Raw genomic sequence first — 26,573 nt, forward strand, 5'->3', positions numbered from 1 at the left:
TACATTTCAGAGAGAAATGTTTGTAGCCTTAATAAATCAACCCTTTGAAAATTGTGCCTTATCAGAAAAATTATGTATTTCGAGATGTTTTGTCCTTATCCACATCCTTTGTCTGTCTTCAGGTCAGAAACCATTCCCCTGTCCAAGGTGCGATGCCTTCTTCTCCACCAAATCCAACTGTGAGCGCCACCTGTTGAGGAAACATGGTGTGAGCCACAGGACACTGCGTCGCAATGGTGCCATCATTAAAAAAGAAGGAGAGGAAGGCTCACATGAGAGTGCAGGTAGGAAAATACTGCAGAATTTTAGTTGGCTGTAGGTACAGATCCAACACATTTCTTTTCTATATTTAACCTCAACTATTCATTTTATTTAAAGTCTCTTCAGAAATAATTTCCTATTCCTAGTTCTTGCACCTGTTTTTTTTATTGCTTAAAAAATTTCTAATGATTCACCTTAAATTGATGAAGATTAGTTGAAGATTATTGCACATATGTACTGTAATCTTATTATTATATTAGATTAGATTAGATTATATTGAAGTACTTTTACAAACAATACATTTTTAGTACATCATTTGGTAAATTGGCAAAGGTGAGAGAAAAATAAACAATCTACATTTTGATAATAGTGTTAAAACCGACTGTTGTATTGTGTTTTATCCTACAGAGAGTCAGTCAGAGACGGAGCAGGTAGCACCAGACGCACAGGAGAACAGTGGCACCTCCACAGACACAGGCCCTGCCCCCATCACAGAGAGCTCCACCTCCTCTGACCAACAAGGGGTGGGTTCAAAACAGCTAAGCCCCACCCACAAACCCAGCCAAGGTTAGTCTGTGGAAACAAGTAGAGCTGAAATTAATTGATTCGATTGAATCGATTTGACAGAAAATTAGTGAATTTACTTTGATAGTTAATGATTTGAATAATTAGCAGATTTTAATTAAGTACTCTTAAATACTATTCTTTGTATTGTGACTCTGAATGATATTTTAAATAGTTTGGTTTGTGCTAAAGGTTGCACTCCTGCTGTTGAAGCTGTAGAGCAGCAGGAGACAGAAACCACAGAGCAGTTGGACCAGCAGGGGACACCGGAGACCAGAGCCGCACAGGGCAAAAAGCTTTCACAAAGCAGCACCACCAAGGTACCTGCTGTTTTCTTAATCAGTCAGCAGATAATTGCCAACAGAAGTGAAACCAGGACCTGACCTGAACCCCAGTCGAAGGTCTCAGACAGGGGCATACAATAATATACATGCATCCACTTCAAAGTGTTTAGAACATGCCATAAAGGAACATCACCAAGTCATTATGCCGAGAAACTTATTTTGTTATCCAATCCCAGCGGTGCGAATGGGCTTCCATACTTCAGTCCCTCGCTTATGTTTATGCAAGGGACGTCTGAGATTTATTAATCCTGTGTTGACTTATTAATCTTAGTTCATCTTGATTTTTGTTTCTTTCAGGTGGAGAACACAGATGATGAGGACTGCCACAGTAACAAGAGTCTGGACCTGAACTTTGGCAAAAAGCTCATTGACTTCAAACTCTCCACCTCCTCTGGCTCCACTCAGGAAGAACAACAGACCTCCTCTTCCTCCTCTACCTCTGCTCCCCAGGCAGCAACAGAGAGCCCAGAGGAGGAGAAAAGTGCTACAACCACCTCCACCTCCAGCAGCTCTGCGGTGAAGCAGCAGACAGAGTACAAACATGTGTGTCGAGTGTGTAAAAAGAGTTTCCGTTATGCCACTACCCTTGCTCGCCACGAGAGGGTACACCTCACAGAGGAGGTGCCAATTCCAGCATCAACGGAGGAGAATTCGCCGGTGAAAGAGGCGATGGAGAGCAGCTCCACCAAATCGACAGAGGAGGAAAAAGAAGAGGAGCAGAAGAAGGAGACAGAGATGGAGGTCGAGGAAGGAGGAACAAAAGGAGGTGAGAGTGAGGCAGGAGAGAGTGGGGAGTCAGAGGAGGAGAAGGAGAAGGAGGAGAGGAGTGATGAGGAGCCACCTGAACCAAAGAATTTAGAGGGAGGAGAGGTGTCTGGAGGACGAGTGGATAAGAGGAAGAAGATCTGTAACGTCTGTGGCAAACGATTCTGGTCCTTGCAGGACCTGACCAGACACATGAGATCACACACAGGTAAAACATGCAGTACATATACAGTGTGTGTACTCCTCTGCCTTGTCCTGCGACTTTTTTTATGTTAGAAACATCTTTTACTGTTTCTGCCTGTGTTGAACAAATTCCCTCTTTGTCCCTGCAGGTGAACGGCCCTACCAGTGTCAAACCTGTGAGAGGACTTTCACCCTGAAGCACAGCCTGGTTCGCCACCAAAGGATCCACCTGAAGCCCCGTGGAGCTGATGGAGCCTGCACTGCAAACGATGACGCTAGCGAGGACGGAGACTCCTGCACCCCGACGCCAACCTCCACCTGCCCACCCTCAGAGAATGAGAGTGAGTGTGGGAGTGGTGCTGCTGGGGCCAAAGAGCTGGAGGAAGAGGATGTAAAAGATGAGGGTGAGGGTGAAAGGGACACTGGTGATGGACCAGAATCGGTCACACTGGAAGAGGAAAGCCCTGCAAAACCAGAAAAGTCTTGTGCTGATGCTGAACCCATTGCTTCCGAAGACCCAGATGTTGAGCAAAAACCAGAAGTTTCTGCTGACACAACTTCCAGCCTACAAGCTACTGAAACAGAGGCAACTACTAATGACAATTCTTCAGTCAGCAACCTAAAGTCAGTAACTGACTCTTCCAAAGACCCTTCTACTTCATCCTCCAGCTCTCCACCAGGGGAGTCCACAGCAGACACCCCTACAGAGTGCTCCACCCAGGGGCTGCAGGATATCCATGCCAAGCCCTTGCTGGAGCACATCCTCCCCAATGGAGAACCTCCTCAGCTGGGAGCAGACTAAGAGGGAACTCCCTCGGCTGTTTAACCAATGACACCACAGTGCCATATGATGGAAATACGCTACACCTTTAATGTCGATGATCTAAAAACCAGCCCACAAAAGGTTTTGAGCTATAAAACCTTGTTTTTTTGAAGTGCCTTACTACTTAGTCCTACTTCTACTCCTTGTTGCTATATCTTTATCTGCATTATTACGGAGGATGAATTTGATTTTTATAGCTTTTTATGATGACAGTGATTTGCATTACAATTTTTTTGTGCGGGGAATCTATATGTCAGCAATAAAATGAATTAAGTCAATGATTTATTATTATTCTAGATTGTATGGGAGAATGATCAACTTAGGAGATGCAGAGAGAGACCAGCAATCACTGGGGCGGACTGTCGGTATCTGCATTTATTCTTATGTATTTAAATCACAGAAGAGGCTCCGGCCACACAACTGAGACTGAACAATCCAATTTAAAGATTTGAACTAGCTTTGGATTTGAGAGCAAACTCCTCACAGTGGGAACTTGACTTTTTTCCCCCCACCAGCCAGACAGCTTTCTAAAATTTAAAACTCACCAGCCTGTTTGACCAGCCACTAAGATAATTTTGGAGAAAATCATACGTGGAGATAATGACTGGTAGGCTGCCAAAAGAGTAGCCGATTGAGCCCGGTTTAACCAGCAGATAATGGTTGGGGGTCTTCATCCACTGTGTGAAAAAGGAAGCTTTTTGCAACTGGAAATCACAGAAAGGCTGACATCTTGCTGCCTTTTTGACTTGCTTCCACAACAATCATCATGTCTTGGCTGTCACAGAAAAACAAAACAAACTTGTCACACCAGAGTTCTGTGTGGAAAAGGAAAAACTCTTGAAAGGGCAGATAAGTGTCGATCAGTCTGTGTTCTAGATGTGGTGTTTTGTTTTTGTTTTTTAAAACCCCATCACACTATTGATCCTTTCATCTGTCAAAGCTACCCTGTGAGTTGTGTGTGTGTGTGTGTGTGTGTGTATTTCTCATTCATAATCATTCTCAGTTGATTCCATGTGTGCACAAAGTGGCACACAGTACTAGAGTATTTTTTCTGCATGTGTGCGATTGTCGATAATATTTAGGTGTCGGGAGGGGAATTCTTGTTTTGTGGATTTTTCTTTTTTTCTTTTTTACAACTGAACAAATGAAAAAATGTTGTGTATGGATGTGTGAGACTCCTGCCTGTCTATCATCTTTGCCCCTAGTGTTCCTTTATGGTTTATTACAGGGCCGATGGCACGCTAACGTTTGTCACTGCTAACACCTGACCCAGGTTCAGTTTACCTCAACTTTGACTTTTTAACTGCAACCATTAAAACAGCAGACAAGAAGCTCTGTAGGCAGCCCTTTAAATCCTATGTCTTCCTAAACGGGACTAGCAGGGATCGTTTTTTCGCTAGCCTGTTTCCACTGTGGGCCAAAGTAGAAGTAGCCAGGGCACAGCAATTCACTGCTGTGGCTTCAAACATAGCTAGCCAGGGCTCAGAGTGGTGTCTTGGCTTGCACACTGGTCCAAACAGAGCTTAACCAATGCTGTGGCAGGTCTGACAAAAGCTTAAAACTGAAATAGTCGGATCTAGGCTGTTGCCAGCCTGATTTCCACAATGAGCCTTAACTTGCACACCAGAAAAAGGGCTTATTCATCAGCTCATATCGGGTCTAACACTCACTAGCTGAAGTTGTTGGCCTGGATTGGTCATTCAGAGGCTAACTATGGCTAACAGACAGTTAACCGAGTCACCAGTACCTTCACTATGTTCAATTCTTTGCTGTGGTTAGCTAGCCCTGCTTAGCTTTTGTCATTAGCCTGAAATTTGCACAATGGATCCCAAGACATCAACCAGCAGCCTCTAACACATGCTAGGGCTACCCAACCAGGCAGTTTGACAGTTTGAAATATTAACTGCATATTAAAAACATGCCACACAAGGTAACCTGAATAACAAAGCTGATCATCTCATTAGCTTAGCTCAATAGCTAAGTGGCCCTAATAAAACATCACAATTGCCAAAGGCTAATTCAGCAGAGGAGTCACGTTAACCAAGCTAACACATCGCTGGCTCAGTTAACAGCATTTTGAGCTGACAGTAGGCCTAACCAATCTTCTTTCAGTATTATTGTAATCTGGAGTTGGCCGTGGACCACTTTATTTACCCCCGTCTGTAAGGCAGGAGTCCATTTACGGACTCGTCCCTCTGCTGGAGTCTATCCCGAGACAGAAGAACTTTTATTGCTACATGACATGTACTTCCATTGACATGTAAATGGTCTAAGTCAGATCTGTCACCACAGAGTTTATTAGCTATTTGGAGGCACGTGGTAATAAATAGGCGTTAGAGACAATCAATTTAAATTTTCAAATAGAAACTAAACCCCTCAGCTGTATTTGAATATTATTTCCAGATGACACAGTGGAAGGGGTGGATGGCTGAATGGATGAATGAATGGAAGGACAGACAGGCCGATGGATGGGTTTTGTGTCCCGGAGCTCTAGTACCCTGCTGCACACACAAACAGACACAAATAAAAGGGCTAACAAACCTAACCATAACAAAATAAAGACCGTGTGTGTGGATCACCTGCTGATCCTGACCTCACACTGGACAAGGGCGGGTAATGCATATGTGTATCTTGTTTTTCGCATGAGGATGGATATGGTTAATTTTTCTTCCTGTACATTTTCATGTCTGTTGGTTTTATGTTAAGCAACCTCATAAGCAAAACGAATCGAACCTCAGCGGCTCATAACGGAACTGTAAAGCAGCGTCAGTCAGTCGGTCAGTCAGTCAGTCGGTCAGTCAGTCGGTCAGTCAGTCAGTCACATGGTCGGTCGAAAAGAGAGAAATACTGAACAACCACAGCCGCACTGACTGTTTGACGCTGCTGTGAACTGGCACTAACAACTCCCAAAACTACTACTATTACTTCTACGACTAGTACTACTACAGTGGAATATCGCAACACAATCAAGAGAGGGTGAGAGTGGGAGTTTCTTTCAGTTTGTCTTAATGTCAATTGTTTTTCCAAGCACATTGATCATGAGTTGCAGCATCAAATCAAAGGTCATTCGGTTTAAAGCGCATGAAATAATAGTATGATTCTGACAGAGGTTCAGGACTGGCTGATTTCTCTTTGAAGCAGTCAGTCTTTGTAAGATAGTAGTCTGTAGTCCAGTCCACATCAAGCCTCCAAAAATCCACATCCAAATCTTTTTCCTATTTCAGCACTTTCTTATTCTGCCATTGTCTTCTGCTGCTGATTCACTGAAGCAGTGCAGTACAGCAACAATTAGGAAGGAGCCAAAAATTACATGTGTATGTATTTCTTACAGCAGAATAAGCAACTGTGTAATAAAGAAGCCTTGTCTGGTTGGGGTTTTGTGTTTGGAGCAGGCTGGATTGAGCAAACCTAGTTACTAGTTTAATACCACACTAGAAAATACTCTAGGGTGCTAGTTGGTGAGCTAATGGTAAATGTGCTGCCCTCAACTTTTTTTTTTTTTTTTTTTTTTTACATTGTCTGAAATGTTGCTCTGTCTCTGCAGAGGAGATTTTAAAATAAACAGATGATGCTACACAGACGAGCTATAATATCCTCCGTTCAAACTCATAGCTGATTTAAATGTTTCACATTTATCCACTTTTAGTCCAAATGTAAAAAAAAAAATCACGAAACAGAAACCCATTACTGAACCATGTATCTGCGACTGGGATGGCATCACCTGGCACCAAAAACGAGCCAATAGCAGATTATCAGTCTACTTTCCTAAAATGTTTTTTCAGTAATCAACCCATGAAGAAACTCTCTCAGAACTGTTTTAAGTCTTGTTACCTCTCTCTGTACACCCCTCTCCCTTGGGAATATGCGTTCATGTATCATGTATGTCTAATTGTGTGTGTGTGTGTGTGTGTGTATGTGAATGCACGGCCATATGAATACTGGACTTCCATTCGAATGCACATGGACTATTTTTAAATGTATTTATTTGGAGCCCAGGTGTGTGTGTGTGTGTGTGTGTGTGTGTTTGTGCAGATGTGAGTTTAGTTTCTATAATGACTTGAGAAGAAGCCATGTATTAAAAATATCACATTCATGCTGCAGAAGTGTTTTCGGGAACTGATGGTTTGTGTTGTGGACTAACTGGTTTGCCATAGCGCGGCAGGCCAGGGTGCAAATCATACTTAGCAATAAAAAAAATGTCTGAATCCAAAAAGCTTTATGTAGATCTTCTGTATATGAGTTGAGAACAGACTGTCTGGGTCTTTTTGGTTCTGTTGTTCTTTATTTTTAGTTGAAAAATGATTTTGTTTTTTTTCTCTATGATATATAAATGCATATCAAACTGTGAAAATTCATTGTGTTCAGTTAAAGGGTGACTTTTAGGCTAGTCTTTTGTTTTGCATGTTAATCTAAGTTGTTCAATTATTGATTTCTCTTTTCTCTATTTCCTTTTGTGTGTGTCTGTTTGTATGTATGTATGTGTACATATATATATATATATATATATATATACACATACAAACAGACACATCCATATACATACATGAAAATCTCGCTCTCAGGGTCTTTAACAAATCCATTATTCAAAATAATTGTTCTTATATCCTGAGTTGCAACTTATTCTTTCTAAGTCCTGATTATTATTATTATTTTTTAAATAATGATTCAGAACTGTCAATCACTACATTTAGCACTTGACTGTGAACTCATCATCACCTAACAGAAAAGATGTCATTGGGTTTTGGTGTTTAATCGCCAAAATATTGTTCACATATTTGGTCTGTTCTCCCCTCTCACTCAGACATTTACACCTTTTGTGTCGGTTTAACCCTCATGTTGAATTCAAAGGTCAAAGGGAACGTTGGAGAGGAGGTTTAAACGCATCCCACCTCTAATACAAATACACATATACATGCTGGACCTCCGTCAGAAAGCATTAACACAATCCTCTGGAGAACTTCCATCTGCATCTTCTTTTCCTGCTGTTGGTAAAACATGGCAGTGTTTCACAAAGTCAAGAGATGTAAACCCGTTCTGTATTCAACCCAATAAGAAAAAGCAATAAAGATTATATTAAACAAAGGTGTGTGAATTAAACGTTATGGATGCATTTGTCTTTTTTTTTCTTATTTGCACTGATTAAAATGTTGTTGCTGTTCACTTACACATTTGTTTCAGTAGTTTAAACGATGTTTACATAGAGCGAAAATGTAAAAAATAAAGATGCAGCAGACATTTCTATCCTGATGGCAGTGCCCTTATCCACAGGGTACAAGGCCGGATGGACTATCAGACAATGGGCTCCTGGACACGTACATGTAAATCCCCACAACCACAAGACAACACAAGCTAATTAGAATTTGTGTGGTAGCTTTAATAGAACCTGTCCTTGCTGGGTCGTTGCTTTACAACAAAGAAACACATGAAACCCTGACATCTGAGAAGCTGCATTAAGACAAATGTTTGACATTAACGGTTGACATAGTTAGAAATTAGACAAGTTACTGGTTAGTTTTCTGTCAATCAATTGTCGCAGCTACATTTGTATACGTTTTGTGTTTTTCGTAGCCTTCCATTAAAGAAAAACCCACAAAAGTCACTGAAGTAACGAAACTGACAGAAGTAATAAATAATTTACTGAAACACTGTGTTTGAATTGTGGTTTGATGTTCCTGTCACCACAGCTGCACACATTCAGAAGTTTAAGGCACATAAACAGACCACATACATGACGATTACATAAATGACAATGCAGTTTAATCCTTTAACCATTTAAAACATATTTATGATGCGGAGATGATTTATAAGAGATGGTCTTTATTTTAGTATTAATAGAGATGTAAGACATACAATGCAGTTTGGTTTAGAAACATTTAGCATTTTGGGACACCAAAGCAGCCATTTCCTGTCCTGCACCTACTGCTGCTGTCATTTTAAAACAAAATCGCCAAAACGTTTAAACAAAACAGTGATTGTCACACAGTTGTCTTTCATCATACAAAAACACATTCTTCACATCATTCAAGTTCATGTGTCTGCAGGTGCAGCCTGCGGCCCTGCCCACGACACGTAACACATCAACCCTCACCTGACTTAACTCTGTATGTTCCCATGCACACCTGTATCCCAGTTAACTTTCACCTGGTTGTGATCATGTTCTGAATGTAATGTTTATACACACCAAACAAGGTGGTTACCATGTTCCAGCAGGACACATTGCAGCTCAGTAACCACATTTCTCTCCTAATCCTCACCATATTGTGCGTAAGGAAGCACCAGTGTTATGGCTACAAAAACAAAAACTTTTTTTTTTTCAGGAATAAAGTTGCTGAATTACAAGAAAATCATGAGCCTCTAATTCTAATTTTAATTCTGTTTTAGTGCAGTGGCTACATTTTGTAGTCACAAACGGTCTTGTTTGTGACTAAAGCTCCATCTGACAGGCACCTATGCCTTTATCTCATGTTTCCTTTTTTAAATTAAAATCTTAATACTATTAATATGTAACAATTAAATACAGAAACACTGCAGCTTCTTCTTTTGACATTAAAACTTTTTGTCTCGTGGAAACTCAAAAGATTTACAAGCAAAAGTGAAGTGTGTGATTTCCATAAGCAACTCTTCACAGAAATCCATTGTCCTGAGGACAGGCACCATTTTTCCACTTTCATTAATCTGGCTTTGGTACACCCACAGTGGAGATCAGCTCCCTAATTAATTCTTTCATCCTTGTTCTCTCTGGTTTTCTCTCTTTGACTTCTCTGCTGTCAATCATGAACCAGCTTGAGCGTTGATGATTGGTCCAACATGACCAGCTGTGTCATTATCGTGGTTCTTAAAATCTACATACTTAACACTAATTTAAATGTGTGTTGTTCATGTGCTGAGTAAAAAAATGATCAGTAAACCTCTTAACTACCAACCTACCTAAAAGGTTCTGACAAGAGGTCCATTTCAGTCAGACCTTGGGTTTATTATCTTGGACACAACAAAGCGAGTGTAGTGGTGTTTACATGTCTATGGAGCTGTCTATGCTGTGGCACGGTGAGGATACACGTGTGCATGAAAACATACAAGTGGATGATGACTTGTCTCGTGTTGGTTTAAAACAGTCCACCGGGCTGCAGACTGTCTGTTTTGGTCCAGGTGGTTCATATAGTCGAGGGTTTCATCAGTGCCTGTTCACCAAACAGCAGCTTGAAGTGATCCACGTGCTCCTCACAGTGCTCTCCTGGCGACACACACACACACACACACACACCCACACCAAATGTTACGGTTAACAACTGTGTTTTCTGACACAACAACCTAAAGTGCTGCTTAGAGCTGTCCAAATCACCACAAGAGGCTTTGAGAAACCTAGCAAAAACTAATACTGAAGAGAAAAACAGAACAGTCAAACATCAATTATTACATATCTGATCTCTATTGTCTAAATCCCCCCCAGTCATATAAACTGTCATGTTCCCAGAAGCACAGGCCGAGGTGGAGGAGTGGCAGCACTCCACTCACGTTTATTAATAAACTCTTGCCCTAGGCACAGTTATAACTCATCTCAGAACCTCACTCTCAGCCTCACACTCCTAAACTGGAAAACTCAAAAACCAGTTGTACTTGTCATTGTGTACCATCAACCTGTCCCTTACTCAGAGTTTTAAGTAAGTGAACTGAATCTCCAGACTTTCTGTCTGACTTAGTGCTTAATACAGGTTTAAGCAATATCCCACTCGAGGTTTGCTGACTTGTGCCTGCAGCTGCATCACAGATTTCGGGTGCTCCCTGTCATGAATTTTGTTCTGCACATGACAAAATTCACGTTTCACCAACAAACATGTTGTTATTTAGAGTTATCATTAGGGTCAGAAAACCTTGTTATTCACTAGAAGGATCTTAGGCTGTGGGTGATTTTTTTAATAAGATCCAACTTATTCAATGCAACCACAGGGGGGAAACCACCCAGTGTCTTCATGTGCCAGTCCCAAGTCCAGGTAAATGCAGAGGGTTGTGTCAGGAAAGGCATCCGACAAAATTTAAGCCAAATCAAACATGCGAATCACAAATATGACTTCCATAGCGGATCGGTCGCGGCCCGGTTAACAACGACCGTCACTGGTGCTGTTGACCTACAGGCTGCCAGTGGAAATTGGACTACTGTTGGTCGAAGAAGGAGAGGAGCAAGGTGTGTTCGTAGGCAAAGAGAGAAGAGGAAGGGCAGGAGTGTAGGACTTAGAGTAGGGACTTTGACTGTAGAGACTTTGTCAGGGAAAACTAGAGAGTTGGCTGATATGATGGAGAGAAGAAAGGTGGATATGTTGTGTGTTCAGGAGACCAGGTGGAAAGGTAGCAAGGCCTATAGATTAGGAGCAGGGTTCAAGCTGTTTTATCATGGTGTGGATGGAAAGAGGAATGAAGTAGGAGTTATCCTGAAGGAGGATTTTGCTAGGAATGTTCTGGAGGTGAAGAGAGTGTCAGATAGGGTGATGAGTCTGAAACTGGAAGTTGAAGCTGTGATGTTGAATGTTGTCAGTGCTGAGCTGGAGGTAGCAGAGCTGAAGATGTTGAGGTTCTCTCTGGGAGTGATGAGGATGGATAGGATCAGGAATGAGTACATCAGAGGGACAGCTCATGTTAGATGTTTTGGAGAAGTTGATTACATCTTGTGCAGACGTTCCAACCTGAAAGAGATCAGTGACTGCAAAGTAGTAGTTGGGGAGAGTGTAGCCAGACAGCATAGGATGGTGGTGTGTAGGATGACTCTGGTGGTGAGGAAGATGAAGAGGACAAGGGCAGAGCAGAGGACCAAGTGGTGGAAGTTGAAAAAGGAAGAGTGTTGTGGGGCTTTCAGGGAGGAGCTGAAACAGGCTCTGGGGGGTCAGGAGGTTCTTCCAGATGACTGGACAGCTACAGCTAAAGTGGTCAGAGAAATACTTGGTGTGTCATCTGGACAGAGGAAAGCAGATAAGGAGACTTGGTGGTGGAATGAGGAAGTTCAGGAGTGTGTTAAGAGGAAAAGGTTAGCTAAGAAGAAGTGGGACACTGAGAGGACAGAAGAGAACAGACAGGAGTACAGGGAGATGCAGCGTAAGGTGAAGGTAGAGGTGGCAAAGGCCAAACAAAGGGCGTATGAGGATTTGTATGATAAGTTGGACTCTAAGGAGGGAGAGGTGGATTTGTACAGGTTGGAGAGGCAGAGAGACAGAGATGGGAAGGATGTGCAGCAGGTTAGGGTGATCAAGGACAGGGATGGAAATGTGTTGACAGGTGCCACAAGTGTGATGGAAAGATGGAAGGAACTTTGAAGAGTTGATGAATGAGGAAAATGTTAGAGAGCACAGAGTAGAAGAGGTGACTGTTGTGGAGCAGGAAGTAGCAAAGATCAGGCGAGGATGAAGTGAGGAAGGCGTTGAAGAGGATGAAGAGTGGAAAAGCAGTTGGTCCTCATGACATACCTGTGGAGGTATGGAAGTGTTTAGGAGAGGTGGCAGTAGAGTTTCTGACCGGGCCACTTAACAAGATCTTGGAGAGTGAGAGGATGGACTAAGGAATGGAGGAGAAGTGTACTGGTGCCCATCTTTAAGAACAAGGGAGCCAAGAAAGAGAAACAAAGATGCAATATTTGCTTTGAGAATGCTGATGGAGATGTACAGAGAAGGCCAGAAGGACAGTGAATACATTGGTAAAAGGATGCTGAGGTTAGAGCTGCCAGGAAGGAGGCCTAGAGGAAGACCAAAGAGGAGGTTCTTGGATGTAGTGAAGGAGGACATGAGGATAGTTGGTGTGGGTGAGGAGGATACAGAGGATAGGGTTGAATGGAGGCAGATGATTCGCTGTGGTGACCCCTGAAGAGAGCAGCCCAAAGGAGAAGAAGAAGATTACATAAAATTATATCTGAGGTTGGATAATACGTGACCTATTTATTTTTAGCGTTTCATGGACCTGCGTGTCTTCATCAGTGTTCTTACCAGGATTAAAGCTCGGACTTCCCCTTAGCCGTTGGTTTCTCTGCTGAAAAGACCTGAACACTGTGTAGAACAACATCTGGTCTCCCGTCTGTCGCGCTGCATCCAAAAACTTCCTGGCTGACACGTTGTCATGCCCACCTGCCCAGATGAAACCAGTACAAGGTTAGTTCAATTTAACGGGCAGAGTCCGATCTTTCAAAGTGTATCTACAATACGGACATGCATTTTATAATCACTGTTCCTGTCTGTAGTGGCTGTGAAGCGGCCCCTTCTTTATACAACTACACTGAGAGATGGAGGACCAAAATCCACAGTCTTCTTGTGTGTACAAATGAGTTCATCTGAAGTTCATATGAGGCTTTTGCTGATTGAGGTACACAGTGGGGATCTTTATCCTGGAGGTTTTAAGTAGATTTATTGCCAGTGTTTTGTCTGGGCAAGAACCTTATGTGAAAATAAGCAAGGTAATGGAAAACAATAGGAAATGATTCATTATAGACTGCAATGCCTGATCTGTCTAACTTAGAACTTCAATTTTTACAGAGAACGACGACTGTGGATTTTGTTCTCCACCTCTCACTACCACATCAGATCACCAAAGGAGAGGTGTTCCAGCCATCTGGGCTGCACTAGCATGCCATGTTGTGACAAGTCTGACGATGTGAGTGTCCTCATTCACATTTTCAGACTCCAAATGTAAACAGTTGATACCAACAGCAGGAGCTATTTGCTTCTGTGCAGTCTGAACATGGGCTGCCTCAAAGCCTCATTTAACACAGCTTTCACCAGTGTCACCCACTGGTGAACATATATATAACAGTCAAATCATAAACGACCATCTGCTGCTGTAACACAAATATTATAGGCATGCTGCAACACTTTGTGTATCTGTATAGTTTTTTCATAAAAAGTGCAGTTATTATCACTGGTATGACTATTAGAGTAGCTGCCTAAAGACAGCTGATCATCGAGGGCAGTGGACGGATGAACATACCCAGCAGACAGTTTGTATCCTCAGTGAGACCCTGTTACTGTACCTACCATTTACAATAACATCTTGCGAACAAGGCAACCCTTGACAGACTGGTAAACACTCAAAACTACTCTTTAAAACAGGCTGAACCATGTTCCACAGGATAAATGTAAGTGTTTTCAGCCTCATGGTCAGGTACGAAAGTATTCAGCTGTACAAAGAAACTAACACTTAAAAAAATTTGAAACATTTTAGTGCAGCTTATTGACATAATTAACAGCAACGTACCAACGCTGCGGATGAATCTGAGCGCTCCTAGAACCTGCTGCTTTGACAGCAGAACCTCAACAATCTCGTCGTTGGCCGTGGACAGACGCTATAAAACACAAACATAAAATGAAATGAAGAAATGAAATTGCCACAATCTGCAACAAGTGTGTATGTGTGTGTCTGATACCTTCAACATGTCCAGTGACAGCTGGTGTGCAGGAGGGTATGTACTCTCAAGTGACAAAAGTAAACAGGCCTGAAACCGAGGAAAACAAACATAACAAAAAAGTAGCAGAAGATTAATAAGGAAACATAAGGCTGCCCTTATGGACTAAGGACCACGAAAACAATGACAAAAGAATAATGACATGTATGAATGCACGTCAGGCTGATTAGTTACAAATTTAAAATTGGGCTACAACTGATGCCCAGTAACAGTACTTCCATACTTCTCTGCAAACTCTACACTTTATATTTAAGATTTTAGGTTAGGTGGTGACTATGGAGCCAATTCGATGTCTTTAAGTTTTGGCATTGTAAATAAAGTTTGGCATTGAAAAAAAGAAGCATTGGCATTGAAACACATATCTTGCAAATTAGCATTAAAAATATATTTGGTGTGTTTTTCAGTGATAATCTTTTGATACTTCCTGTTTTTTTTTCCAATGACAATTCTTTTTTTTCTTGCTCCTTATTTTTTTACAATGTCAACTTTTAAGTAAAATACAGCTGGTTCTAGTTTCTTAAATGCGATGTTCTGACTCATCCAAACTTCACAAGAAGTCATCTTGGGTTTAGAAAAACAGTATTTTTTGTTTACAGTGCATAGCATTGATTAATTAAATGAGAAAACAACGGGCAGATTAATCATCAATAGCAGCTCAGATTCCAGTTCAGCCTCATTAGGATTAATGTGAACTCACCAGTGGTTTGGAGTCACTGAGGACATGATACTGCAGGAACTGGTGCAGCATGTAGAAGAGGTTGTGTTGCACCAGCATTTTAATCACCAGCTCATACAGGTAATGCTGAGACACACAAACAAACCAATACACAAGAACTTAGATGACATTAGGACAAAGATATGTATGTAAAGATCCATGGAGATAAAATGGGCATTACAGGTGAAATGTAAAGCTGTCAGAAGTGAAAATTTTTAATGTGACAAAGGAGGCATCACTCCTGCTTGATTTTACCTGTACAGTGATCTGGAACTGGTTCAGAGAGCGGATATACTCCATCAGCACCGCGATGATAAACTTATGGGAGACACCCTGCACAAAACCAACAGCATTTATTTATTCGTGATCATTTATTTCAGTGTATCTTAATCTTAAACTGTGTCTTTACGTGTTCGTACCTTTCCCTCTGTAAAAGACGACAGGACGTGTGTGTACATGTCCGATTGATCAATTACCGCCTGAGTTCTGACTGGACGTTTCTGAGCTGCACCACCTCGACTTGGACCAGACTCCATCTACAAACGCAACATATATAAACACATTCATCTAAAAATATATTCGCATTACACAAATCTGTGTACAGAAGTGAACATCTCACGTCCTGGGATCTAGCTGATCTAACAGGAGGTGCATAATATTTTAAGTTTTACTGTAGTTTGGTTTAAATTATACAAACTGCACCTTTAATGGTAGTTATATTTTATACTCGTGTTTTTGTCATGTGCTACTAAGGTAACCATTATTACTATTGCTGTTAGTCAGAGGATGAATCTTTTGTCACTACATCTCTCATAGAAAGTATGATCTTATTTATTTATTTATTGTCATGCACATATAAGTGCCCACTTCGACATACTAGTCACAGTTGCACTCGTGACACATCTGTCAAATACAGGACTTTAACATCTTACCTTAGACAATAAACAGCTACATTATTAAAAAAATAAAATTTTTAGTATGTATTTATTAACCAGGTTAGCACTCACAGCAGCGTAGCTCTGCTCTGCCTCTAGATATTCTTTATACACTTGGTTGAGTTTATCAAAGACTGTTGCCACAACAGGAAGACTTCCCTTCTCCCCGCCCTCCAGAACTGAGAAAAGAGAGAATTTAGCTAAATTATGATCCATAGTTTCAGTGTAGGATGACCAGCATTTCTTCTTCTCCTTTTTGCTTCTCCACTTTTTCACAATTTTTTTTTTTAACTTTTAACAAGCTAGACCATGCAATCTTACTGATGTATGCAATTTGTTCTGCCCAGATTAGTTCATTTTCAGACTCCTGTTTCTGTTTCACATTGTAACAATCAAAATCTGTCAATGTAACATAATTAGATTTCTACCCAGATCAAACTTTTTTTTTAATGCTTGATAGAAAAATCTAATTTTTAGGAACACTTAGTAACACTTGTTTGGGTGTAATTTAAACACCACAAACATATAGATAAAAAGAAATACAGATATCTTTAGATTTTTAGTCAGATAAAATGAAAACATCCCAAGTAAAACTGATAATGACACAAAGTGAAGTAAGAGCAGACATTTGAAAAGACATACTCTGTGAGCAGACAGACAGTATCACCATCTTGCAGTCTCTCCGTCTTAACAGGAAATCCATCAATTTGCCTTTGTCCTGCAGCAGGTTGACAGTCGGAGTCAGCTTCACCTGCAGGTACCACAGGTATCCTAGCAAATGGGCAGAAACCGAGAAAACATCAGAAGGAATGTCCCAAAGTTTTTTAGGCCCCAGTTCCAATCAGTCTTTAGCCATGCAAATAAGTCGAATTGGATGCTTTTATTTATTTTTATGTTGATAAAATATTTTTTCTGATACACTATAGCTGTTTAATGACACGTAATGACACAATAAGCTTAAACTACTGACATAAGGCAAATTGACAATGACTTGGTACATTCAGTTGCAGTGTGTGTGTCTGTGTGTGTTTTTCACACCTTCACTGGCACTGATGATGATGTCAGGCTGGAAGACACTCCAGGAGGAAGAGTCTGGTGGGACAGTCAAGGTCCATGTGAGGACAGAAAACTGCAAAATATACACCTTCAGTTTACTGAGATGATGAAGCAAGCATGAGTATTCACATAGTAAAGCACTGACATAAAGGATACAGAGTTGACATGGTACTGGAGGTTGAGAGGGAACAACGGTTGGACCTGCAGAGGAAAAAAAAGAGGATAAAACAAGAAGGGAAAGAAAACTTAGATTAAAGAAGTGAAAACTTCTAAAGCCTTACTCAGACCTAATTAACATTACAATAAGACAATGAAATAATTACTATCCTCTGTATTTTAACTCAATGGACATTAACATTCAGCAGGACAAAGACATAAGAGGTGCCAGAGAACTGCAGGTGAGACTGTGGGATAGTTTTGGCAGGAAACACTATCTCTATTTTTTTTTTATCCATTTGCAGAGTTAAAGGCCAGGCAATAACTGTAAGGTTAGCAGGTGAACTGGTGACGGAGAGAAGCTACCAGAGCAGCAGCCTCAAGAAGAAGAGGAGAGACTGCAAGCCCTCCAAAGAGAAGTAACAGGGTTGCATTCATAAAATCATTCTTATCTGTGCAATACAAATACTACCAATAAATGAGAAAGTGGCATTTACACGCTTCATATGTAGCTGCGTTACTATGTACAGACAATGCAGCGTGCAGTTTTAAATGTCTGTAAGGTCAGTCAAGGAAACATAAGCGATGCTACTGAACGATTATAAAAATGAACTATATACAGTAAGAACATTAGCATCAGAGATGAACCATTGCAATTTTCTTGGCCGATTCCGATTTTTCAGTGTGTGACCTGCCAATTCCGTTATTTTTTAAAGAACTGTAATGAAAGCATATACAGAATTATTTTCTTCAATGAAATTCTTTATTTTATAATAAAATTAATTTTTAAACATTACGGGATCCTTTCAACAAAATGAAGAGCTTTGTGCCTTGAAAAAGCTATAAAATGAGTTCCTGTGTATAACAGAGTTATACTAACAAAGATCTTCTCTTCATAAATTACATTTTTTATTTTATAATAAACGAAATTATTAAACATTACATTACGACGTGAACCTTGTTATTACCCTTGATTTCTTGACAGTGCAGAAGTCATTGAAAATCTTTGTCAACCCAGTGAGCAGTCAGGCTCATCATTGACTTTAAGCTAACGTTACATGTCCAAATATCAGTAGTAAAACTTGTGGCTGCTTCAGGATCAGCTTGTAACAGGCTTTGTGTGTAATCTGACACAAGGTTAAACAACTCGGGCACCGTCGGCAATGTACCGCCGGCTCGGTATAATGTATTTTGGACTGATGTAACTTATCAAATTCTGTCCTAGACTAAGGAGAACGGCTGGTCGTCAAGTGCCATGAATTCCATAATTTTTCTCGTAATTGCTTTTGTCCTTTCAATGCTCATCCCAATAAAAGACAGCCGAGGAGGCTGACTTGTGGGCTTTGAATTGTCCTAGCTTTAGCTGCTTTCGCCTTTTCGAACTGGGCATATTCAGCTGAGTGATGGTGTTTTAAGTGTCCACGTTGTATTTTGGCCTTACAAATGATACAAGCTGCGATCTTGTCATCTTCAGTGTCATCTTCACTCTCAGAAAATTACTTCCACACCAACAACATGTTTACACGCGACTGTGAGTGTGCATGTGGCTGTGATGTCATTGCCTGAGCCGCTGGCAAAGAAAGGATCGACTCGGACTCGGCAAGACCTGAGACTGACTGGCCGGTCACTGATCGGGGCCGGTCATGCGAAAAATCGGCCGATTCCGATCACTGGCTGGTCCATTCGCTGCATCTCTAAGCATCACTAAATTCAAGCTGCTGCTTTAACGGTTCCCTGTCTACAGCCAGCCAGTTTGTCAGCTCTGGGTTGGTCCATGAAGGAAGAACCGCTCCATGTAGAAATAAAACACTCCTTCTAAGCTAAGCTAACAGTTGCAATTTTCAGGTGATGGCACACCAATGAAAAAAAGATCCCTCTAAATCTTACAAACAGCTCCTTAAAGTTATGAGGGAGGTGTATGCATACCTGACAGCGGTATCCTGTAGGGGTGTATGGACCTGGCAGGTAGGACAGGTTGGTGTGTGTTGACAGCACAGTCCGGCTCCTTTAACTTGATGTCGAAGATCATTGATGTCTGATACACACACACACACACGCTCTATATAACCAGCATCCTCACAAAAACACACCATTTAACTACTTGCATTAATATAAACATGGCTATACGTGAGATGACTAAAAAACACACACACACACACACACACACACACACACACACACACACACACACACACACACACACACACACACACACACACACACACACACACACACACACACACACACACACACACCTGAGAGCTCTGATGATGAACCACCACCAGATTGTCCACGATATTCAGGGCAAACTTCCCCGTGGTGTTCAGTTTCAACACATGACTCTTCTTACAGGCACCCTCCCTAAATACATACACCAAAAACCACATATAAGGACAACTCCATTAACATGCTCTGAGATTCTGTTAGAGATTTTTACCACATGTCAAAACCGTCAAAGTGATAAGACTGGGTAGTGTCATCTTGATTTCAAGGTAGTCTGAAATCCTGTTGTTGTTCTTCATGTTTGAATAAATGGGAACTGACATTAAACATAAATGTAACATAAACACAAACATCTGCACTCACACTCTGGTCTGAAAGGAATTATTTTATTTAAACAAGCACAGAAACAGTGCTGTTAGTTCATTTCTGAAGGAAAAAATGCTATCAATTTTCTGATTCCAGCTTTTATAATGTAATTTTATATAAATTTAAATTGCTTGGTTTTGGGGCAGCTGATAGAGATAAACAAAATAAAAACCTCAAATAGTTCTTGGAAATATTATCTGACAAAGTAATTAACAGATTAGTCAAGAAAATCACTGGGACATTAATATATAAGGATGAGCATCTTTATGCTGTGACAGACAAAATAGGGACATTGTCCATTCTACTAGAGGTCTAAAATGCTGAAGGTTATCTTTAATGTTAAAGCTATAAAGCTACAGAGTGTGTGTGTGTGTGTGTGTGAGTGTGTGTGTGTGTGTGTGTGAATACCTTGGTAAATGATACAGCACCACCTCTGCACTAGGACTGTTGGCTGTTTTCGAGTGATGCTTCAGATACATCACATACAGCTGACCGTAACTACACACAGAAATTGGGAATTAGAAAGTTTGGTGCCCTTTTTCTCCAAGACATGACAGTTAGATTTACACAACTAAAATACAAAGACATACACTACTTCACCCAGGTTGCTAGCTGTTATGAAAATATGTGTAGTTTCCAGTAATGACTGAAATTGAAGCATAACACAAATATTTGTGGATAATCTTTTTGTCTCACTAAATGTAATTTAAGTACTTGTCCCATCCAGCAGCCTGACACACTGTCACGGTTTCTCCAGCTGAAACCATAAATATCAAATATTTATTTTATTTGAATAACATTTATTGTAACCAAATATTGTTGGGATAGAGAGCACTGTTGCATAATTTCCCACAAACTTACTTAGGTTTCTTTGCTTTCACTCTTCACCTGGAGAGTGTGGAGTGGTGGCCTGTAACCCATTACTTCATCTATGACATTTATGATCATATCCACTTTTTAGTTTTCCTTTTATGGAGGTTCACCATTCTGCTTGGTGCCATTTGAGGTTAATCTCTGGACTTTAACTATATAAATGGCATAGATGTCAATTAAAAATATAAAGATGGAGGCAGAAAAAATGAGGATGACCCCAAATTTTTGACTAGAATGATGACAACTGACTTACATAGTTGCCATGGCGATGTCTCTCTCCGACAGGCTGAGTTTAGCGGGCTTGGGGACGACTGGGAGCTCAATCTCAAACTTGGACATCTTTGACATGGTCCCATTCTGAACAAATAAATAAAAAATAATCTATTACTACATTACTAGGGCTAAAAAAAACCAACACATTTTCTAAGCCTGAAAAGGAAACAAGTTACAGCTACAAGCTGATCACGATATACGAGAGGGACAGGCTGAAAACACATATGACTTTATCCAGTCTGTTCCCATCAGGAAGAACAAAGTATTATCTAACGTAACCGAACCAAAGCAAAATGATTCTGATTGATTGATTCTGGGTGGATGACATTTGATCAGGTGGTCAGTTAGTCCAATCCACTAACCACACAATAACATAATTTTATGAACAAATCACTATTAAACCATCATAACACATGGACACAGGGGTTATGTTTTCACCCACAAGAGACATTAGGCTCAAAATGAAATGCAGCTTGTGACTGGTCTGTGTTTTCAACCACAACTGATCAATGTCTGTCTTGTTTTACTTAGCACACCTGTTTTGATATTGAAAGCAAAACTTAGTTTCAGAATCAGAATTTTTTGTTTTGTCACAGAAAAAGCAACATTTGTCCGACCCTGTAAATTATATCATACAAATCTACATACTGTTAATTAATTTGAACATGCTAATCAAACCACACTGCATACTTTAATATAAACATAACATAAACTCTAAAAACATTATTTCGTCTATCCTCACCCTGAAGGCAAAGGGCTGTAGGATGTTTCCCTGCACGGTGGTGGACAGTAGGATGACGGTGGTCTCTGGACAATACTGGTACCAGTTCACATTGATACTCTGACTCTTCAACAGCTTCAGACTGCGCTTGTCTGGAAACACCTGAATGCATAAACAATGTCTTGTCAACTTACATTATGCATGTTACTAGGTTAGCACTCACAATTTTACTAAAACCACTCTATAGTGTATCAAGACTGAAACTGCGTCAGATTACCTGGTAAAACTCGATTCCCTGGTCAGTGATAAAGACAATCTCATTCCAGTTTGTCCAGCAGAAACCCAAAACATTAGCATTTTTTGTCTGCAAGACAAGAAAAAAACATAAATACTGTTCAAAAGAACATGCTAAACTTCTGTGTGTTGAATGTTATTCATATTCTTTATCTGCTGTTACTCATAAACCGCTTACCCGGAAACTAGACTAAACAAACAAAAAAAAAAAATAAAAACAAGAAAAAGAAGATGTAATATACCTTGCATTCCTGAGTGAACTCTGTATGTGGATAGTCGGGTATAAAGTTGATGAAATCCTACAGTACAACACAAAAATAAAAGTTAAATAATGCAATCTGGACAGAGAATACAGCCACATTTGTATAACGAAACAAATAGTAATTGTAAACTAACATTCTAACCTTAGACCTGAAACATTTGTATTTTAATTAAACCTGGAACCAGACAGTATAAACAAAACTGTCACACTCCAACTAAAGGACAGTGTTCCCCACAAGACACGTATGACTACTCAAAAGCCAGAAAAAACTTGCACATTACAAGAGTATGTTGACAATATGCAGAGTTGACAATTCAGAAAAAAAGGGCTAATGTTTCAGTGACTAAGCACCTTCTTTAAAGCTAAAAAAAACTAGTCATCTCTTATACTTCTCTGTCAAAGACTTCCAGAGTCAACCGACCAGAAAGGAAACAAAAAAGGAAATACAACAATTATACCTATCTATTCAATAATTATTATTAAAGAGGAGAATAGATCAACTTGTACAAAGATAATATGAATATTATTAACTATACAAAAACAATGCTACAATGGTACAGAAACTCTCTATACTGATAGAAATGTGAGGTGATCCCAACTAGCATAGAAAACATAAAAACAAAACAAGAGGGAAGTCTTCATTTAGACATTTAGGTGCAAATGTTTAACTTAAACATGCTTCTCTTCAAATTTGGATACAATGTCACGACCACTAGGTGTGAGTTTGTCATGTTCATTGGCAGTGAAACGCAATTGAGCCATGTTTAGCTTTGACAGCTATAGCATAATCTTCTGTCTTGTGGCGAATGACAGCTTAATGTTCTGCGTTGAGTAGCTTAAAGTAGTCAAAGAAGACTTCATGCATTTGAAATGGGAGTTGAGACATCTTTTTTAGGATTACTGGAGAAAACATCAATTTGTTTTATGTGGTTATACTGTAGAGTAAAAACACTAAAAATTAGACTTCAGTGGTTAATAATATATACCTAAAGATCTTGTGAAACCTGAGATAATGTGCGTTTCTTTATAACCTCTATCTACAAATGTCTGGCATAAGTCAGTGGATGTTTTTTTTAGGTTGTTTCAGTCATTTAGTGCATGGCTCTTCTCAGCAGGTCTCACCACAGATTTTAGAGTTCTCTGAACTGCCAAGATCTTATTTCCAATGGAGAACTTGATGCACTTCACTTCTCCTTTATCATCCATCCTGTGGTGGAAAACCCAGATGTTATATGATTAATACACAATTACTGTCAGTGGAATGAAGTACTATATTGAGTACTTTTCTTACAATACACCAAGATCAATAATTCAGCCTCACTAAAATTTTTTAAATCTTATTTAGCTATTTCAAAGGGCAGCACGGTGGTTGAGTGGTTAGCACTGTTGCCTCACAGCAAGAAGGTCCTAGGTTAGCAACCAGGCCTTTCTGTGTGGAGTTTACATGTTCTTGTCTCTTCATATGATCCCAGACTGACTCCACAGTGCTGAGATTAGGGGTCTGTGGAGGTCACACCCTCTGCTGCAGGACTCCTGGTTCTTCTTGTTTCTGAAAATAGTTCTTCAGGAATTCTAGTGGGTTCTTTATGGACTTGTTGTCCTGCACAATGAACCTGGGATCAAACGGACACCTGATGGTGTTGCGAGATAAGAATCTAAAACATCAAAACTTGATAAAACGTCTGCACAATACTGAGTATTTCTTCGAAAACCACGCTTGGCCTTTGGATTTAGCTTGTTCGTTACTTAATCCAATGAGGGATTCCTGCAAATGTTTACGTACCTGAAGGCAACACTGTTCTTGTCATCTGGGCCTTTGACCACCACACCTGTGGCTCCACCCGAACGCACTGCAAACACCTGCAGACAGAGACATCATGAAACCAGCTGAAATATCTACATTAAGTCAAAAACATAATTACCTTAAACTTGAATATGATTATTATTCTTTCATTATATAATATAATAAATAACATAAAACATAATTTCTTGATTGCATAGTATATGGCAGAAAAAAGTGAAAAATGTCCAAGGTAAAGAACAACAAAACAAATCATGTCCCATGCATGACCTCTTTAGAGACTAAAATCAGCATAGGTTTCCATGCCTTATCACTTAACCAGTTTAATAATTCCTGATAAAACCTGTAATAACAGTTTTTCTCTACTTTTGATTTTTAAACCTATGTGCAGAAACTGCATAGCACAGCTTAATAAAATGGCACATACCACAGTTGGCTTTAAATTAAATACAGTCAAAATATATCCAAACATGACAAAGATAATAAACAAAATTATAAGCAGGAAATAAATAAATACATAAAACGATACCAACACTTATTTGATTTGTTGTGCAATTTCCACATTACCAATTAAGTCAATAATGCTTTTGTCTATAAAATATCCATGTGTTTATCTCATCTCCTATTTGTCCAACATATTTACACTTATATGAAATGCCTTCTCCAGTGCCTCTTTTAAGTACACTCAACAACTGATCTGGAAATCCTACCTAAAAGCAAAATATACTCCTGTAATACTGTAACTAGAAGATGTACTATATATACACTCACAGGCCACTTTATTAGATACACCTTGCTAGTACCGGGTTGGACCCCCTTTTGCCTTCAGAAATGCCTTCAGAACCGCCTTAATTTTTTGTGGCATAAATATATGATGTGAGCCTCCCGTTCCACCACATCCCAAATGTGCTCTATTGAGATCTGGTGACTGTAGAGGCCATTGGAGTACAGTGAACTCATTGTCATGTTCAAGAACCCAGTTCAAGATTATGTGAGCTGTGTGACATGGGGCACTATCCTGCTGGGAGTAGCCATCAGAAGATGGGTACACTGTAAAGGGATGGACATGGTCAGCAACAATACTCAGGTCGGCTGTGGAGATTGAGCAATGCTCAACTGGTACTAAGGGGCCCAAAGTGCCAAGAAAAAGCAATTGAACAGGTGTACCTAATAAAGTGGCCAGTGAGTGTATATACAGTATGTATAGCCTAATATATAACGTTACATAATTAGCTGTTATACAGTTATTTATTATATTATTTGTTATTTAACGACTGTTGTCATAGTTTAATGATTTTGTCCATAACATGGAACCATGGAGAGTTTGATGGCAATAAACAATCTATTATCAAAACAGTTGTCGATATTGTTCTGTCAATCCATTAAAAGACTAGCCGTCTATACTTTACACACAGAAGAATAAAACTAATAGCGTTGACTCAAAAGCAGACTGCTATTCACGCACCTTCGACTCTTTATTTTAGTTGTCAGCTAGCTAGCTGACCTAACGTTAGCTAGCATGTTAGCCTCTTCAGTGCTCACTAGCTCACCTGCTTGTTGGCTTCGTCGAAGAAGACGTTGTTGACATTGGAGGCATGTTCAAACTGTACCGGCTTCTCACACAGCTCCAGGTAATGTTGCTCACTCATCCTCACACACCTGACCGCCACTTTATCGCTGCTGTGTCCTCAACTTTGTTGATGTTGATTTGTTCGGGTCCTGACAGCAGAGGAAGAACACGGCAACGACGCCCCCGGTTTGGCCCTTCAGAATAAGAGCACCGCATAATAACTTATTTAAATGTAAATTAAATTGATATCTAACTTCCAGCTTTCACTAAAACCCAGCGAAAGCACAGATAACAACACATATACATCTAGACCAAAAAATTAAATAAATGAAATCACATTCTTTTCCATTTGTTTGAATACTTTCTCTACTTAGTGCGTATTCATTCCACATTTTTTTATTACGTTGTTTTCCCATCTTTATTGTTGAGACACACATTTCACACATTTTCTACCCCAATGCTACAATTACGTTCTGTTCTATGCACAGATATATGCAACAGGACACTCCTTGCATTGCCATTACAAGGTACAATCTACAATCTAAAGACACAACACACAGCCAAAACAAAAATAAACATAAAACATAAATACAAAATTTGACACAAATTAGCAGCTGTTGAGCATCCAAAATGCAAAACTAAAATCAGACAAGTACAGCGTTTAACTGTTAATTTATGCTCCTTAAACTGAATGTGTAAAAGAAATACAAATGTGTAAAGAGGTGGCATCAAGGCTGGTGAGACCAACAGACTAAACAAGTTAATCAGGAAGACAAAATCTGTTGTTGGACTGGAACTGGACAGTCTGGAGGCTCTGGCAGAGAGGAGGATGGTGGACAAAATCAACTCCATACTGGACAATTCTGCCCACCCACTTCATGAAGAACTGTGGCGAATGGGAAGTTCATTCAGCCACAGACTAATTCCCCCTAAAGCCAAGACAGAGATTCAGGAAGT

At 40.0% G+C, this 26,573-nt stretch overlaps 2 protein-coding genes across 4 annotated transcripts in view; one reads left to right on the forward strand and one right to left on the reverse strand.

Annotated features, from left to right (window-relative positions):
- Positions 1 to 8,037, forward strand: part of rreb1a (ras responsive element binding protein 1a) — a 72,066-nt gene extending 64,029 nt beyond the window's left edge. For all 3 annotated transcript variants that reach the window (XM_026329489.1, XM_026329486.1, XM_026329488.1), the window contains 5 exons: positions 123 to 284; positions 670 to 828; positions 1,018 to 1,145; positions 1,467 to 2,142; positions 2,267 to 8,037. In XM_026329489.1, the coding sequence (XP_026185274.1) occupies positions 123 to 284; positions 670 to 828; positions 1,018 to 1,145; positions 1,467 to 2,142; positions 2,267 to 2,919 (1,778 nt within the window). In that variant the 3' untranslated portion in view covers positions 2,920 to 8,037. The remainder of the gene's footprint in view (positions 1 to 122; positions 285 to 669; positions 829 to 1,017; positions 1,146 to 1,466; positions 2,143 to 2,266) is intronic.
- A 700-nt stretch (positions 8,038 to 8,737) lies between these two features.
- Positions 8,738 to 25,781, reverse strand: rmc1 (regulator of MON1-CCZ1). Its single transcript, XM_026329554.1, has 21 exons — positions 25,597 to 25,781; positions 24,029 to 24,105; positions 23,368 to 23,452; positions 22,226 to 22,282; positions 21,967 to 22,053; positions 21,711 to 21,851; positions 20,949 to 21,052; positions 20,231 to 20,320; positions 19,489 to 19,594; positions 19,160 to 19,268; positions 17,234 to 17,278; positions 17,060 to 17,113; positions 16,664 to 16,792; positions 16,094 to 16,200; positions 15,506 to 15,622; positions 15,342 to 15,419; positions 15,069 to 15,173; positions 14,333 to 14,401; positions 14,164 to 14,251; positions 12,903 to 13,040; positions 8,738 to 10,171 (listed from the first exon to the last, which is right to left on the reverse strand). The coding sequence occupies exons 1-21, from the start codon at positions 25,693 to 25,695 to the stop codon at positions 10,092 to 10,094; spliced, it is 1,965 nt and encodes a 654-aa protein (XP_026185339.1). The 5' UTR covers positions 25,696 to 25,781; the 3' UTR covers positions 8,738 to 10,091.
- Between the last annotated feature and the right edge of the window lie 792 nt (positions 25,782 to 26,573).

This window comes from Mastacembelus armatus, unplaced genomic scaffold (assembly GCF_900324485.2).
Source record: "Mastacembelus armatus unplaced genomic scaffold, fMasArm1.2, whole genome shotgun sequence".
Classification (NCBI taxonomy): Eukaryota; Metazoa; Chordata; class Actinopteri; order Synbranchiformes; family Mastacembelidae; genus Mastacembelus; species Mastacembelus armatus.

Excerpts from the sequence above, each read along its gene's own strand:
- rmc1 (XM_026329554.1), bottom strand. The coding sequence starts at position 25,695 with ATGAGTGAGCAACATTACCTGGAGCTGTGTGAGAAGCCGGTACAGTTT. Across the intron at positions 23,453-24,028 it reads AAGAACAGTGTTGCCTTCAG|GATGGATGATAAAGGAGAAG; the intron begins GTACGTAAACAT and ends TTTCCACCACAG. Across the intron at positions 22,054-22,225 it reads AGTTCACTCAGGAATGCAAG|ACAAAAAATGCTAATGTTTT; the intron begins GTATATTACATC and ends CTTGTCTTGCAG.